Genomic DNA, 19,206 nt, shown 5'->3' on the forward strand with positions numbered 1-19,206 from the left:
TTTTTTTCTCCCACATGCAGTATATGATATGGTGTGTATATCAATAGTTTTTCATCTCAGGTTTTGCCATCAACTGTCATGAATTTAAGTACATACATTTTATATTTAGTAAGCAACTAAAACATTATTAAAATGAATAAATGTTAACATCAAACCCCATCGTTATTAGGCACTTAAAATTTTTAACAGTGCTAACAAGTTTTAACAAGGATATTCCCATTACTTTAATGATATTAATTGTTTACTAAATGAAATTGCACACTGGCTTTTCTCCTCCTGATCCTACCTTTCCTCTTCCTCCGCCTCTTCCTCCTCTTCCTCTTTCTTGCACATTTTTGTCCTGACTACTCTATGCTTCTGAAAATACCTTAGGCATTCTTGCCTATTCCCTTAACCTCATTCCTAAAATCAATTCTTAATTTCCAGACTATCACTTATCACTTCACTGTTTAATCAAATGGGAAAGCAACAGCAACAAAAAAATCTTTTCCCTTAACCATTCATTGTTACTTATCAGTAAAGGCAGACTTCCTCTTACTACACTTAGAAAAATAAAAGTTTACATTTAAAGTTATTGCTAAAATGTGTGTTTTAGATCACTTGTTGGTAAACGGTAAGAGAGAAGTACCTGTGATGACTTTTCCTCCCTAAATATTAAACATCATCTGATCTCATCTCTGACTTTAGTTATGGTCTTAGGCACTTTAGAAACTTTTTAAAAATATGCTAAGCTTGAAAGAATCAAATGTTGTGTTTGGATGCAAATGATTTCTTCTCCTTCTCCTCCTCCACCCCCACTTCTTCCTCCTCCTTTTCCTCTTCTCCTTCTCCTTCTCCTCTTTCTCCTTCTTTTCCTTCTCCTTCTTCTTAATTCCAGAGTGGTTACAGTCTTACAGGTATGAATTTTAATAATGTAACTTAGTTAAGATTCCTTTTAAAATGGTCATTTTCTTATACAAAAATCAAGCACTTTCTGGTAACAACATTTTATATAATCATTTATAATTTGATTTTTAATGATATTTAAGGAGTAGTTTACATTTTGCCTTTCTGGAATTGCAGTGCTTATATATGCTTCAATATTGTATATAAACTTTTTCTATTTCTCACAGTCTCATAAATATGACTCAGGGCGAGGAGATAGTAAAGGACTTCATGGCTTTAAGGTTACTGGCTCAATCCCCAGCGATAACTAGCCAGAGCTGAGAAGTGCTATGGTTAAAATAGTAAAGATAATAAGCAAATATTACCTTTTATGAGAAAATGAGGATGTAAGTCAATAATAATATGTGTTATATGAGGAGGTCTGATCAGAATTTATATATCTTAGTGCATCTATTTGCCCATGTCTGTCTCTTTCTGTATCTATTCTTCTTGTGTAATTTCTTGATGCCAATGAAAACTTAAAGAAGAAAAGAGGTAATTCATATCTCTAAAATAAGGAACCTGGTTCATTCTGTGTTATTCTTGAAAGAATGAGGAAGAATATCTTTCAATTACTTAATATAATTTTCCTAAGAAAATGAAGTCACTTATGCACTATTTTCTAAAGAGATAATTTACGAAATACTAACCGTGTTCTTCTGTTATTTTCTGTCTTTTGTTCTTTGTAGATGGGCCTCTGGGTCCCCGAGGATTAGCAGAAGCTACAGAGATGTGCACTCAAGAGTGCTTGGTTTTGGGTCATTCTGATAATTGCTGGATGCCTCCTGGCTTGGGTCCATATCAGCACCCCAAATCTCCTCTTTCAACCTTTGCACCCCAGAAAGAATGGGTCAAGAAGGACAAGCTTGTGAATGGACACACCCTGACCAGAGCCTGGAAAGATGATAGCAACAGGAACCAGTTCAATGACCGTAAGCAGTATGGCTCCAATGAAGGCCATTTCAGCAATGGCAGTCACATGACAGACATTCCTCTGGCAAATCTGAAGTCTTATAAGCAAGTGGGAAGTGCTATTGAGAGTCCTAAGGAGCACCAACTTTAAAAATGAGAAAAGGCTAAATGGGACCGAAAAACTTCAGTCTAAAAAGACATGCTAATACTGTGTCTGTCAGAGCTTTATGCATTAAATAGATTCTCTACAACTATGCCCTTTATAGCAGGGATATCCATAACTTTCTGTTAGCACCATGGAGGATTCATTATTTTACAAGAGAGAAGATAGTTCTACTAGCCATGTGATCTTGTTTACTAGAATTGATTCAACTCTCTTGAGATGTCTCCATTGTGCAAATATCCTTTTTGTTTTAATTGCATTTTATGTTGACCCTGGACTGCTGCTATGAAAAATAGAATATGCATTTGGAGAGTAAGAAAGTTCTAAGGATTAGAGTGATTGACAAGTATATCTGGTTAGAAAAGTGTGCTCTTTTTGTCATTGATTGTGCTGGGACTGCTATACTTGACTTTATACTTCAAATAAAACTTAAAGATAAGCATTAAACCTATTGTGCTGTTAACAACCGTTAGTGGACACTTGTAAGTCAATCAGTGTTAAAAGTATTTGTAAATAGAAGCAAGTTATTATTAACAACTTTTGTGTACTTATAACATTCATCTAAAAATGTTGTAGCATAATTCTGTGTTTTATGGTTGCTTCTTTCCTATTTTTTTTATTTGCCTCTGTCAATATTTTTGTTGTTTCTTTCAGTGAGGTGTTTCTGCATTAATAGTCTGTCTCGACACACACTGTTCAAAGGATCGCAAACTATTGTGTTTATAAAAAAGGTTCTGGAATCTTGTTTCTTTTATGATAGCTCATGATGCTGAAATTCTGTAAAAACAAAAAGTAGATATATAACAAGTAAAACCTTTATATAAAAAAAGGATTTTGTCAAAGCTTGGAAATTCAGAACCTGTTTTCTTGACATTCTTATTTTTAAGGTAGGCAAAAGTAAAACCACTTAATTAGTAGCATTAAGTGCGAGAATAATGGAAATGTGTTATCCTTCAGAAAGTGATATAATATCCTCTACTTGTCACTCATGCAAAACTACTGTATCCAAAATTGCATATATTAAAGAAAAAAATCACTATTCAAAAATAGTTTCAATTGGGAAAATGTGTGTCTATAACTTTGTTGAAATGACAGAGTTTGTGTTAATCTTCATATACAATAATGTTGTTGTAACACAAGTGTTAGACCATAGCCACAAAATATTTAATGTGTTGTGCCTTCATGATGTAACAGAACATTCTCCAGGTAGGCTAGTTGGGGGAATAAAGGGATAAATCTCTAATTATTGCTGTTTAACTGTTTGTTATCATAGTTGGTCAATGCCTGGCAGGTACCAGCATCTCGTCACTTGGGTCAAGCCAACAGAGTGACAGATAATGTTAATAAGATCTCAGTTGCACGTGCAAAACAAATCCAAAACTGAACATTCTTAGGAGGTTTTTATTAAGGCATGACAGATGATTAAACAAATAAATAGCATGCAACAAAATGTCTTTATTGAAAGAAGTGAAAGTTATCTTAATGCCAACATCAGTTGAAAAGTTAAAAAAATAATAAAATAAAAAAGTTTGCTAATCTGATAGTTAATTTGTTCTTACCAAAAATACAATTACTTTGTAAATAGAAATTCACATTTTTTCCACAGTATAATGGAAAATAATGGGTAGGGGTGCATTGCTTATTGCAGTACATTTTTGTCAGTTTGTGAGGGGTGTTTGATGATTTTGACATAATAAATATCTAAACAGTTATCCTTGTTCCTGCTTTGCCAGTTCTACTTTATTTACAGTTATTCAGCTCTTGCAATAAATGTTCTGAATTCCTGATTGTATTGTGTTAATTTTTGGTTAACATTAAAAATGATCATTTCTACATTAATTCTTTAAAAAAGATATACTATTAAAATAAACTTTAGTTAGAAATAAAGGGATACTTGTTAGGGGATTAATACCTATGTTCTGAAAATTCTAAGTTAGAGTTAAATTCTTCAATTGGTCTATGAAATTGTTTTCTAGGGAAATTCTTGGAGAAAATTGTGCATAACTTTCTAGTCAAGATTCATGCAAGTTTCATCAAAGTGAAATCCCAACTCAGAATCTGTGTGGGTATCTTCTTGATTCTCAGTCTTTCTAATAAGAGTTTTTGAAATAAACCCATGTTTCATTGTGGACCAATAAGAAAAAGACTATTCTGTGATTAGGGTCTTGACACTATGAGCAAAAATTCACCCACATTTCTTTCAAATTAGAAGCATAGGCACAGAAAGCTGTCAAAGATAATAAGGGAAACTCATACATACACCATGTGTTTATATTTGCCACAGAACAATGGGGCCAGTGTCCATTCATGTTAGGGCTTTAGGATAAAAAAACAGAAAGCCAGACTCTTCCTCTAAAGCTTTCTGAAGAGTTGAGAACTAACTCAAGATACTAAGACACAAAAATTCAAAAACCATTACATGGAATAGAGACTGGAAATGACACCTTAACCTTTCACTGCTATACAATACAGACTTGCCCACTAGTTTGAGGTATACTTCAACTCCTTTTCTTCACCGAGACAGATTCTACTTTGAACATAGAGAATCAATGAATACTAAAAATATATCACTGCAGGGGAAAAAAAAAGATACATACCCAAACAATTCTTTTATCTATTTTTAAATGAATCATATGCCATTTCCCTCCATCTTGAAGAATAAACTGTGAGAAAAGTTAAAATAACATAGCTCATTTCATTTTTACTTCTGATTAAGAATAGAATTAAAATGTTCTCTTTTCTATGAGAAAACTTTAAGTTTGGAAAAGAAACTTCTCATTCCCAAAATACTACTTTGAACAAAGACACCAATTTCTGTTTTACCAAGGCTTTCGGCGACATGTTCTGTGAACTTAAGATTGAAAACATCACAAATATAAGTTACTGATCAGGTAAACAAACACATACATAATGGCTATTACTATCACTCACACTGCTTCACTATGTCAACACTGAATATTATGAATTATTATTTACCTGGAAATAAAAATAACATACACATGTATAAAAATGACTCAGAGTGATAATCAGATATTATAATATATATACACTAACATTTTCTAAGGCATGCATGCAAATAAACTTTACAAAGGCGAATATGCCCTATTTGATTGAACATTTTCACACACACTCTAGTATAATATTTAAGACCATTCATTAATAGGCAAGTGAATCATCATCTTGCTGTACTAATGGTATTCAGCACAGAGTAGTCTTCCCCCACCCCCACCCCTTCCCCCCACCTAATTCTTTAGTAAAAGCTAGAAATGCAGCTGAGGGCCAGAAGCCATTCTAGTATTTATTAAACTCTCTTGGATAGAAGCCAGGAATGGCTAATTATTATTAGTGAGTTGTTCTGGCAGCTAAGGATGAAAGGGATCCCTTGTCTTGTTTCAATTCTAATGGGGATGCCAGGGTGTTACTTTGTGAGAGGGCAAGCCAAACTATGAGAAAGAGGAGTGATGTTGCCAGTCTAAAAATGCTTTATTGTTCTGCTTTGTTTTAAAAAGAGCTGATCTCTCCCTAAAAGAAGCTCCCTCATTGGTCCTTTTGAGACAGATTGCCTTTAAATTCTCTCTGTGCTTAAAGGCACAGAGATCACATAATGATTTCTCTATGTACTGACTTCCTCCTTTCACAACCATCAACCTAAACATTAATAGATATAAATTGGGCTTTTAGCTATGAGAATTATAAAACTAAAAGTATAAAATACCTTTATATAGTCTATAAAAATATGATTATCATGATGATACTTACTTTATTCTAAGTATATATTAATGGCTAGCTAAACAAACAAACAAAAAAACCCCAGAAGTTTTCTATTACCATAAAGCCACCATCACCTGTTTTAACACATTAAATAAATGACTGGATGATGGCATACCTAGCAGAGTGCACATGTTACCGCAAGCAAGGACTTGGGCCCAAGCACCCGGTCCCCTTTACTGAGGGTGGAGGGAGTTTCATGCTCAGCGAAGCAGTACTGCACATGCCTCTCTTTCTCTTTCTCTTTCCCTTTCTATCTTCCCTTCACTATCAGTTTCTTTCTGTCTCTATCCAAAATACACCTAAGTAAATACAATACAATACAGTGGTCTGGGAGGCGGTGCAGTGATAAAGTCTTGGACTCTCAAGCATGAGGTCCCGAGTTCGATCCCCGGCAGCACATGTGTCAGAGTGATGTCTGGTTCTTTCTCTCTCCTCCTATCTATCTCATAAATAAAATCTTTAAAAAATAAAATACAGACTAACTTGTCATCCCTCCAAAAAAAATTAAGAACTCTTATTTCCTACTCTATGCCTTTCATGTTCTCTTATTTCAGAATAGTATACCACATTCACTGAACAATCCACCACATTCATTGTTGCCCTAACATATCACATTGTCTTAAAGATTGATAATAAAACCTATTTAAAAATAAAATCGGGAGTCGGGCGGTAGCACAGCGGGTTAAGCGCAGGTGGCTCAAAGCGCAAGGACCAGAGTAAGGATCCCAGTTCGAGCCCCTGGCTCCCCACCTGCAGGAGAGTTGCTTCACAAGTGGTGAAGCAGGTCTGCAGGTGTGTCTGTCTTTCTTTCCCCCTCTCTGTTTTCCCCTCCTCTCTCCATCCTATCTAACAACATCAATAACAATAACAATAATAACTACAACAATAAAGCAACAAAGGCAACGAAAGGGAATAAATAAATATTTAAAATAAAATAAAAATAAAATCCTTTACTTTTTAAACCTCAGCTTTTCTTTATAAGTGTGTGGCCCTTTTACTTACTTGTTTACTTATTTATCGTTTAGCACATGCAACACAAATATAAAAACTAGTTAATGTCAATGCTTTTTCAAATAATATGACAATGAGCTCCGCATTATCTAGTGCTTTTAAAAATAACTAATGAAATGTAACATACAAGGCCAGCAAGATATCTCACTTGGAGTGCATTTGCTTTGCCATGAATACAACCCCAAGTTTGAGCCCAGCCTCGCTGCACTGAGGGAAGCTTTGGTGATATGGAATCTCTCTTCTCTCTCTCTCTTTTTTTAACAGAAAAAAGTCACTCTAAAGGGTTGAAGCCCCAGTGATAACCAGGAGAGAAAAGAAAATAAAAGAAAAGAAAAGAAAAGAGAAAAGAAAATCAAACAAACAAAAATCAAGAGTGTTGGCTCACCCAAAGTATAACACACACATTACTATGTTTGAGGACCCAGATTTAAATCCCTGGCCCCCAAATGCAGGTGATGAGGTTTCATGAATGGTGGAACAGCCCCCCCTCTCCTTTTCTATCTCTTTATCTCTATCTCCCCACCTCCCTATTTCTGACTCTGTAAAATAATGGGGTAGAGGTGAGATGTCATAAATGTTAAGCAGACTTTTATGCCTGAGGATTTGAGGCATAGGGTTCAATCCTCACCACTAGCATAAGCCAGATAGGAATACTATTCTAATCTCTCTCTCTGTCTCACTTTATGTATTTTTTTTTTGGCAACAAAAGGGAGGGATATAATGGACATATAAGATGTGATTTCCAAATACATATAAATTTGATATTTGTATACTTTGCAAAAAGTTTATCAAAATCAGTCTAGTTAACATCTACATCACAGTTTCACTGTCCTTGTATTAACTTTCAAGATCTCTCTTAGCTTTCATTAGCATGCTACTTATGTATAATACAGTATTATTAACTGTAGTCATCATGAGATACATTCTCATTGTTGTCCTGATCTAATAGATTTTTCTTTCACCTCTCATGAGGAATTTGCCAGACAAAATATCCACAAAATTACGATAATGATGTAGCCACTATTAGTCTTGATTTTTTTTTGTTTCAATTCATATAATTTTTATGTGAAGTGCTTTTGCTTTGTTTCAGACAGTGGACTTTCAATTCTTTATTATAAGCACATGATTGAACATTGCCTCATCATGGAAATATTCTCTAATCCTGGCTTCATGAAAACCACAACCTGAATTTCCTCTTAACCTACTGGTCATTTCTTCTCAGATACTACTTTTTTTCCCCTAATGTAAATGCATATAGCTATAAGTTATGCTCAGTAGGTATGTGAGGAGTCAGCGAATAAAATAACTACCACCCTCTTTTCTTAGCATTTTCATTTCTACAACTTGTATATATTTATTAGAAAAAAAACTTGACAATTCCCAGTTTTCAGATGGATAGTAAAGTCTTTAATAAATATAAACCAGGAATATTTTACACTATACAATGAAATGTTAATAAAATATATTATTTGCAAAACGAAACCAAAGAACACTGCTCTCCACTTTCTAATTTCTCAGGATTTATCTATTATTACACAAGGAAATTGTAGATTATTTTTCAATATGTTTCAAATACAAGATTGACATAACTTGAAAAACTTACTGCACACATAAAATTACATACAAAATAAATAATTTTCAATTTATCCAGTTCTTTTTCTTTGTGAAATCAATGTTCCCTTATGTACCCCTTAAAGACTATACATCCCATTGGCTATGGTATATGAGTGTGGCCTTTGTACATTATTATGTGTAAGGAAGAAATAATAATGTACAAAGGCAATAATCATATACCATAGAAAATCTCTGATTTCACACAAGCCTCCCTCCCACTCTGCAGCAACCATCCCAGTATTATACAAGGCATTTGTGACCATTAGCCTTACAGAAAAAGGTAAGATGATAGCAGCTATCACTTATTTTTACCTTTTTTTTTTTTTTGTCATCACTGGGGCTTCATTGCTTTGAGAGTAGTTTGTTTTAAGTAGAAAAGAGAGTTGAAGGGGGTAAAGGGGGGGGGGGAAGATACCAAGGTATTGAGTCTTTTTTTTTTTCTTTTTCTCCTCCAGGATTATTGCTGGGGCTCAGTGCCTGTGCTTTGAATCCACTGCTCCTGGAGGCCATTTTCCCCCCATTTTTTGTTGCCCTTGTTGTTGTTATTACTATTGCTATTGTTGGATAGGACAGAGAGAAACAGAAGAGGGGAAGATAGAGAGGGGGAGTGAAAGATAGACACCTACAGACCTGCTTCACTGCTTGTGAAGCGACCCCCTGCAGGTGAGGAGCCAGAGCTCAAACCAGGATCCTTGTGCTGGTCCATGTGACTCCCGCCATGTGCAGTTAACCCACTGTGCTAACACCCGGCCAGGTACTGAATCTTTTTGCAGCATGGTGGGGGTCAGACTCAAACATAGATCATGTACATGACAAAGCAGATGTAGATGCATATTACCCTATCCAGGTAACTTCCTTGTTCGCTTACAGCTGTCATTTCTACACCATATCTTCTTTCTACCACAAATACATTTTAGTCTTATATTAATTATCTTATGGAGAATGAGAGAGTGTGAGTGAAATTAAAGTATTCCTCTGGAAATATGTGATACTGAGAATCAAAATGAAGACCTCGTACATGTAAGGAATATATGCCCGAAACACTGGGCACTTAGATTTTTTTCATTACAGAAAAATTAAAAATAAAGAAAACTGACCATGAAATTGAGACAAAAATATATATATTTATTTATATGTATGATTATCTTTATATAAGCATAAAATAATATATAGTGCATTATATCTATGTTAATGTGTGGAGACATACATACGTATGAATACATACATACAAATAAGTTCATATTAATGATTCTTCATACTTCCAAGGTATAGATCATATGTTTGTCTCTGAGATAAGTGTTAATCATAGGAAAACAGAGGAATTAAAACATTCTACTTACGTATAAAATAAGTGAAACGTGTTTTTAATTTACCATGGTTTTTCTCTAGCATGACAGCAAATGGACCATTAGAAACAAGTACTTTAAAAAAGACTAATTTTTCAAAGTTTAGATTTTAAGCCATAGTTTATGCACATCATGACTCTCACTATATCAAAAATATAATATTCTATCCAACATTAAATTGAGCTCATTTCCAGTAATAAATGGCAAAGTAAGCTTTGCAAATATTTCATGTTTACAATTTATACCCTTTGGAAAATATTATAATAATGGCATCTTTGCTATTCATCCAACCACTTATATTGCCAAATTCCTATCACAACTTAATTTTTCTCTCCGCACTATGGAAATATTGCTTCTCTTAGGAAAGCTGATATATATAGTGTTTGCAACTGCTATAACCAGAATGACCAAAATCACCGTAGACAAAACATATCCCGTCTCAATACTATATCCTTTCCACTGTCTCTCTTCTCATCTAAGCATCCCTCATAAAACTTCATTCAGAACCTAAGTGATACACTGTCCCTGGCTATAGAAGAAATACTAAAGATTGCTAACTCTTTACTTCCAAGTGTATGTGGGTTAGATGACTTTCATAACATGACAGCTGGCATACACAGCTTTATAAAATAATGGTTTTAGGGGATTGACCCAAAGAATAATGGAAATAGTGTGACCTAATCAGAGCCAGGTGATCATCAGAGAAGCTGACTGGCATGCCTGACGTGTACTGTAAAATAGAGTGTACTTCCCTTGGAAACTATTCCCTTGGAAACTAAACAAACTCCATTTGCAGGCTGAGACTCAAATATGGGAAAACTTATTTGCTGTCCTTTATTTTTGGCTAATGAGTAAATAACATTAAATCACTTTTTCCCCTACTCATTAACACTTACAGTTATATACCACTTAGTCTGTACAGCACAGTTTCAGAGATTTAAACATATACACTTGCCTAATTTTATCATCTATTTACTTTTTAGGTATATGCTATTTATTTCACAATTTTGCAGATGAGGATAATGAACAACATGAAATTTAAATGGATCCATTCTAGTTCCTAGAACAAGCAGTGTCAGACTGGTGGACTAACTGTAGAGTCTGGACATTAAGCTGCGACATAACACTAGATCCTTACAAAGGATTCCCGTGTTCTGTTGTATTGTTTTTTAAGATTCTGAGATTACGTGATTAAAATATTATGTCTTTTTTAAAAAAGCAATAAAATTATTTATCAGTTTGTTCTAAAATAAATACTCCCAGATAGAGTTCAGCTTGCCCAATGGATTACATATATTTTTGGTTGAACTATTTTAATTATTAAATATGCAATGGCTGTGCTATTTAACCTTAGAACAAAATAACATAGTCTAACGTGATAATTTGATTTTCAAATGAATAGAGCTGACATTGTATTGCTAGAAATCTAGCTGAAATCCTTGTTGCTAGATAAAAATGCTGAATTCCTTTTACACGCCCTAGGTGAATCTACTCACAGCTCACACGTTTTTACTTGCCTTCTGTTACTTACCTTGGAAAATCAGGTGAGGAACAAAGTGAACTACATATAAGACTTCCATTGCCATATAAGCAGGGCATTAAAATGAGACTAAAGCACTCTGATAATTAACTTTAGCAGGCCTATTTTCTTCTCGTCACGGAAACACACCTCCAATTGACATCAAGGAGAGCTCTGTGCTCATGTGGAGCAAAGAATGGACTCCTTGAACATCATGGAGAAAGTTGTATATTAAGCTTCATATCATAAATGCCCCTCTAACTGCATCACCAGTTTTAATCAGCTGTTCTTATGTCTACAGTTTGGCTTATTGTCCTCCTGGAGAAGTACTTCTTCATTGAACCTACAAAAATCCCAGGTTATAGCTATGGAATACATTAGGAATAATTCCCAGTTTATATATTTCATTAAGTCTTCCTCTACTTCCCAGAAAGTCTAACTAGATATTTTAAATGTCAACTCCCAGTAATCCACAAACTTAACAGCATATGCTTTTGAATTACAGTGTGATAAGAAATGACAAAGGTTTAAAATAATATTTAATTGATAGTTGTTTAATATTGAGTGGGAGATATCTTACCTAACAGGGCATGTTTACCTTGTGGGAAATATTAGATTCCCAGGGTCACATAGGAACAACTTGACACCAGCAAATGTCCTTGGATTGTGGAGTAGTTTTGTGGTGGCTTGTCCTCTGCCTCTGCTTATTTCTTTCTTTGTACCTTTCTCGCCCTCTCTATCTCTATAATAATTTTTCAAAGATGAAATATTGACCTGGGAGTGACAAATGTAAGAAACTCTAACATTAAAAAAAAACTTTTAATAATAATATCACAATACCATTCCATATACTACAGCAGTATAAGACAGTTATATAATGTAACTTCGTTTCTGTTACATTTGAATTTTTCATTATTTGCCTTAACATAACTGCTGATGTAAATAACTGAATATTGAGTGTATAAAAATAACCTGTTTATATGTGTACACCATAATCAGTATGAAAAAACAATATTAAACTTATTGAGAAGAAAACATATATGGGCGTTTTCTTTAAAGATGGCAACCCGGGGTGTCTGGGGAGGTGACTCAACAGTTAAGCAAAAGACTTACATGTGTGATTCACAATATTTTATTCACAGCACCTCACATGCCTCAGCAGAGCTGTCTCTGACCTTTGACCTTTAGCTTCCTTCTCTTTCTCATGAAATAAATAAACCTTAGAAAATGGTAACACTAGTTACCATACCCAAGGACCCAGATTCAAAACCCCCATTCCCAACTAGAAGAAGGAGGGAAGACTTCATAAGCTGTGTATATATATCAAAATAAAGAGAAGTGGGGGCCAGAGGTAGCTCAGTGGGTTAAGCACACATGGCCTGAAGCAGAAGGATCCTACTTCAAGCCCCAGGCTCCCCACCTGCAGAGGGGTCGATTCACAAGCAGTGAAGTAGGTCTGCAAGTGTCTATCTTTCTCTCCCCGTCTCTGTCTTCCCTTACTCTTACAATTTCTCTTTGTTGTTCCTATCCAGCAACAACAACAGCAATGGCAACAATAACAACAACAACAACAAAAAGGTAACAACAAGGGCAACAAAAATGGAGAAAAATGGCCTCCAGGAGAAGTAGATTCGTAGTGCAGGCACCGAGCCCCAGAAATAACTCTGGAGGCAAAATAAAAAATAAAATAAAAATAAAGTGAAGTAACAAACGGCTGGGACCAGGACCAGGCTATCGTGCAGCCAGTTAGGCCCACAAGTTATCACACACATGGAACCTATGGGTAGCAGCTACATGAATGGTGTAGCAGGCTGCAGGTGTCTTTTTCTCTCTCCTCATCTTTCATCCTATTTCAATTTGTCACTAGGATAATTAAAAAAAAAAAAGGCCACCAGGAGGGTGGATTTGTCTTGCAGGCTCTGAACCCCAGCAAAAACCCTGGCAGCAAGTAACAAATAAAACTTAAAAACAGGGAGTTGGCGGTGGCACACCGGGTAAAGCGCAAGGACGGACTGGAGGATCCCAGTTCAAGCCTCAGCGCCCCACCTGCAGAGGAGTCGCTTCACAAGCAGTGAAGTAGGTCTGCAGGTGTCTTTCTCTCCCCTTCTCTGTCTTCCCCTCTTCTCTCCATTTCTCTTTGTTCTATCCACCAACAACAATACCAATAACCACAACAATGTTAAACAAAAAGGGCAACAAAGGGAAAAATAAATTTGAAAAAGAAGTTAAAAATAGCCACAAGTAGGCTTCATCGTTAGTGTGTATGCACCAAAACCCAAGCTATAGTTCTGGTGAAAAATTTTAAAAAAGTAACCTGGGAATTTTAGTGAGTTTTGTCATTTATATGTAGATAGCTAGATAGTAATCTATATATGAATGAATGTATCTATATATATTTCATATATGTATGAATTATAATATTGATATTAGTTGCATATACTGCTATATGCCATTTTCATTGTTTTTCCTAATAAAGCACATGTTTGATTTTTTTTTACCATTGCCTGTACAATGCCAAAAATATAAGCATGAAGTTCACCTAGTAAAAATGACTATTTCATGGCAGATTGCATTTAGAATACCTACTGCAGATGAAATATCACTAGAGAAGAGATTGCTGGGGTTATGCATTCAATGGGCTCATGAATTAATTTAAATAAGAGAGTACAAAGTGAAATATTTAACTAGTTCATGGTTGATGCCTTTAGCAATATTTAGTGGTAGTGAAGATCCTTATAGCTTTATTAAAATTAATAATGGAAAGAGGATAAAGAGATTTAGCTTATAAATCCCACTTAGGTAGAAAAATGTAAAGGAGATAATGGTCTTGAATTTCATCAAAATGAGAAATTTCCATTTTGTAGTATAAAACTTGCCATTTTATATAATTGACACAATCATCCTTTAATGAAGTAAAATGAGGAGAACAGTATTCAGTTTTCAGGCTAATTGTAAATATTAAATGGGATGATTCACTTATAGAGCTCAGAATATTGTCTTAAAATACCCTAACAGCTCAATAAATATATTTATCACTATAATAACTAGTAGTAGTCACACTTGTAATAGTTTATCTAAAATATCTTCCAATTAAAAAACCAATTGAATATTATTCATATAAAATATCACAACTGCAATTTTCTTTCTTTTTTAAAAATATTTTTATCGACACCATAGTTATTGCTGGGGCTATGTGCCAGCATTACAAATTCACTGCTCCTAGAAGCTATTTTTTCCTTTTTTTTTTTTCTATTTTCATTTGTACTTGACAGAGAGAAATTGAGAGGGCAGGAGAGATAGGGAAAGAAAATATAGGCAACTACAGACCTGTTTCATTGCTTGTGAAGCATCCCCTCTGCAACTGGGAAGCAGATGCTTGAACTGGATCCTTGCACATGATGATAATAAGCTTAACTGGGTGTGCCGCTGCCCTGACCCCCACAATAATGACCTTTAGTGTCATCATCAAGATCTTGATGAATGAATTGCTGATTATTCTCAGAGATGTTGCCCCTAGCTAAAATGCAGTGATGTTCTTAGTCAATAACTTTATTATTATTATTATTACTACTACTACTACTACTAATAATATTTACCAAAATGGGGAGAAACCTATCTGTGTGTCCTTATTTATTTCTTCACTTCTGTTATAATTCCTAACTTTTCAGAATCTCTGTAGTTTTAGCTTTTTCAGATCTATTGGGCTGTTGTAATATTTGTCATAATATATAACAATAGAATTCAATTGTTGTTCTACTTCAGCCTGCATAATTTCAAACACTTCCTGAGTCCAGTTCAATCGAGATAAATGAGTTGAGTAGGAAATTTCACTTGGTTTCCTTTGAAGGATATAGAAGGACTTTGTTGTCAAGTGTAAGAGAGTTTCTTATTTCCAGGAATAGGTGTTAGTATACCACAGCCTCCATTACCTTGTCATCTCTCTTTACCAAAGAAGAATTGGTCCTCAACTTCTTTCAACCCCTCCCTTAGTTCCCTTCTTCAGAGTCTATAGTTATTCTGTATGGACCATACCTAAATAAAGTTTCCACTAAAACATTTCCCATACGTTGATTCTTCTGAATTTAAAATAGCCAAGTAAATACAAGGGTATATTATGACTCAAGATAGCTAAGGTTTTAATTGATTTATTGATTTCTGTCATTTCTAGGGATTCACTACTGTGGGCTTTTTCAGAGAGAGAGAGAGAGAGAGAGAGAGAGAGAGGGAGAGAGACCACAGCACTGAAACTTCCTTTAATGCAGCAAAAGCCTGGCTTGAATGTGATTCACACAAATCAGAAAATATACAGTTGAGCTATTTTACCATCCCTAAAGGTGTTGTTTTCTTTTTTCACCACCAGGGTTCTTTCTGGGACTTGGTACCTGCACCACTCTATTGCTTCTGATGGTTCATTCCTTCCTACCTCCTCCCTTCCTCTTTCCTCCCTTCCTTTCTGACTTTCTTTCTTTCTTTTCTTTTTTTTTTTTTTTATAGAGGGTGAGAGGTAGGGAAGCTAGAGATGGAGAGAGACAGAAGTGGAAATGCCTGTAGCACTGCTCCACCCCTTGTGGAGATCAGGATCATGAACCCAGTTCCTGTGCTTAGAAACATATCCAATCTACTGGTTGAGACACTACCTGGTCCTGCCAAAAGTTTTTTTAACCATTAGAAATAGTCTCTTCCATTCTCTGTTGGTTTGACCTACTTTTTATACTTCGGTGCCTTTCACAAGAATTTTTAAATGCTCAACTCTATTTTATAATGAAAAATAACACACGAGTTGAAAACTCCATTTCAGTAACTCTTTTGTAACATTCTCTATTGCCTCGCTTGTCTCATCTGCTGTAGTATTTCCTTACAAGCATGCCAATTTATCAAGATGCCAGTCTTTTGTATCCACCCTTAACTATTCCAACAAAATTTCTTTTAAATTTTTCTGTGCAAATTTTCACTAACTTCAAAGATCATTCTCTTGACTTATTTCATTCAATCTCTTAGCAGCAATTTCATTCTATTTTGTGCTTTCTTTTCCTTTTGAAACAAGGATCTCTGTTGTACTTCTATATACTAAGCTTAGGTCTTCTTATTATTTATAAAAGAATCTTTATTTTTATCACCATGCCTTGAACATTATCTTTCACCAAGATTTGCTTTCTCTCACTCTGCATGCCACAGGCCTAGGTATGTATCATAGGTTTAAATATGAGTACTATGAAGATGTAAACCAGTTGTTTTTTTCTCCTATATCAGATCCATGTAACCAAGTGACCAATAGCTCAGAAAGAGTAGAAGGGTCCTCAAATTTAATTCTACTCCATATAATTTTTAGGAACATCATATCTCAGGTTTCCAGACTCAACCTGAATCTCAAATGTGGAAATAAGCAGACCCTGTGTGTCTGGTCTCTAGAAATACTAGGGTTCTGTCAGATCTAGATGAAGTTAGCATTTCAAAAACCATCCTCACAGGAGGAGACTCCAGAATAGTGGATGTCACTATGACTAGACCATTTAAAGTCATTATCACCATACCCAATGAAACCACTGAAGGCCTTGAAGCTAATTGGTGCTGAGGAAATCTGGAGCTTTGCTTGAGCTGGATCTGATACAGGGACCGTGGTGGGGCAGTAAGCTCTAACTTAAGTTTATCTGCTTCTTTAATTGAAGAATGGCAAGTCTGTTCTCCACAAGTAGTCGGTGTACTTTGTCTAAAATGAAATTTGATCATATCAGTCTAGGTTAAAACTGTTCGATGTTTCTCTATTGTTCACAGTCCAAAAATCTATAGGTCTTAAAAATAGCCTGGAAAATTCAACTCGCTCAACCCTCTGCATGCTAACTCAATCACTGGAGATTTAAACTTCTTTTGGTTATCAATGGGGCTTTACCACCTTGGCCTGAATTTTTTTTTAGAGGCAGTGAAAGGTGCGGGAAAGCATAAAGAAACCACAGCGTGGAAGGTTCAAACCTGGATCATGAGCTACTTTGCCACATGTGAGCTGTTTTACTCTCCCTTGAACTCCTTTAATTTCTTTTTTTTTTTTTCCCTCCAGGGTTATTGCTGGGCTCGGTGCCTGCACCATGAATCCACTGCTCCTGGAGGCCATTTTTTTCCCCTTTTGTTACCCTTGTTGTTGTAGCCTCGTTTATTATTATTATACGATTATTATTATTGCCATTGTTGATGTTGTTCGTTGTTGGATAGGACAGAGAGAAATGGACAGAGGAGGGGAAGACAGAGAGGGGGAGAGAAAGATAGACACCTGCAGACCTGCTTCACTGCCTGTGAAGCAACTTTGAACCACATGCGCTTAACCCACTGCGCCACCGCCCAACCCCCTTCTTTTAATTTCTTTGCAAATGTCACTCTCCCCCTTCCTCCCCCACCCTAGACCTTTATGCAAAGTTTTTGTTCTGATGCTAAATATTTTTTCTTCTCTTCCTTACAGCAACGAACTCCTTCTCATTCTTTAGAGAAAAGTTAAAAATATACACCTCTTTAGAAATATTATTGTCACCACTGCCAAGTAACCAGATGTCATTGTCCTATCATGCTACTTCCACTATATTGTAATTGTTTATCTCCTTGCTGGTATCCCTCATTAGTCTCTAAAGTTGCTGAGAACAAACATCATGTCTTTACTATTCAGCATTATGTTCTTTGACATAGCAGGGGTTTAATAAATGCTTGTGAAGTCAACAAATGCTCAGTCACTTCATGACTATAATCTAATTGTAGGGTCCTAAACAAGGTGAAGTGTTTTGAGTCCTTGAAAATGCACATTGGTGCTATTAAGAGAAATTGAAAGACAAGCCCAGTGTTCATTATGGAGATATTACAGGTGTCAGAATAGTATGAAAAGTACTATCAAACCAGTTTAGAAGACTGTTCTATTTGCTTTTCTGATATCCTATATGTTTCAGGATTATTTTGATGTTTTTGTTCCTCTGGTGAAAAAAAAAATCACACCTACTTTTCTACTAGGAGTTTATTTAAGCTTACTGTAATTGCTAGTGACTGATAAGGAGGAAGCAATAGTAAGCAGTCTTTTTTTTTTTTTTTTGCCTCCAAGGTTATCACTGTTGCTCGGCGCCTGCACTATGAATCCACTGCTCCTGGAGGCCACTTTTTCCATTTTGTTGCCTTTGTTGTTGGATAGGACAGAGCAAAACTGAGAAAGGAGGGGGAAGACAGAGAGAGGAAGAGAAAGATAGACACCTGCATTCTTGCTTCAGTGCGACCCCTCTGACGAAGGGGAGCTGGAACTTGGATCCTTAAGCTGGTCCTTGTGCTTCATGCCACTTGCCTTTAACCTGCTGCTCTACTGCCCGGCCTCATAAGCAGTCTTTTAATAGACTGGTGTCATAGAGAAGCAGATTGCTTTTTCCCTAGCCCAACCTTCCCCCTTCTGCCCAGGCATTCCATTAATGCCTTCTCATAAAAATGTTATCATATTAAGTCATATTTTTACTCTTTGCTAACTACTCATGCTAACTAGGAACTATTAGAATACAGACACTGACAACCCCCCCCCCCCCAGAAAATTCAGGACTTACAATGTGGTAGCCATTTAATAAGTGTGTAGTGTGAAGTATGTAGAATTGTTTTTTTCATCTAGAAACAGTAAGTTCTACTTACAAATATGACAACTACCTTGATATAAAATTAAAACACGTATCTATATATTAGGTATAGCTTTAAATGATTATTAAGTATATTTTCAACTTGCTATTTTATAACATAATTGACATGTATAAATATATTACCTATAATTATATATATGTGTGTGCGTGTTGAATATGATATGTGTTTACATAAAAGTAAATAGTTTGGAAAATGAATATTTATAAGGAAAATCAGAAAGTTGGAAATCACAGGTCTTATAACTGCAATGATCTTATTAAATGCTGTATTCTTCTTCTAGCGTTTGCCCTTCTTCCGTAGCC

At 35.4% G+C, this 19,206-nt stretch overlaps 1 protein-coding gene across 3 annotated transcripts in view; it reads left to right on the forward strand.

Moving 5' to 3' along the window:
• The window catches only part of PCDH9 (protocadherin 9), a 1,042,490-nt gene extending 1,038,105 nt beyond the window's left edge, over positions 1–4,385 (forward strand). For all 3 annotated transcript variants that reach the window (XM_007528121.3, XM_060191419.1, XM_060191418.1), the window contains one exon: positions 1,614–4,385. In XM_007528121.3, the coding sequence (XP_007528183.1) occupies positions 1,614–1,987 (374 nt within the window). In that variant the 3' untranslated portion in view covers positions 1,988–4,385. The remainder of the gene's footprint in view (positions 1–1,613) is intronic.
• The last annotated feature ends 14,821 nt before the right edge of the window (positions 4,386–19,206 follow it).

Source organism: Erinaceus europaeus, chromosome 5 (genome assembly GCF_950295315.1).
Source record: "Erinaceus europaeus chromosome 5, mEriEur2.1, whole genome shotgun sequence".
Lineage (NCBI taxonomy): Eukaryota > Metazoa > Chordata > Mammalia > Eulipotyphla > Erinaceidae > Erinaceus > Erinaceus europaeus.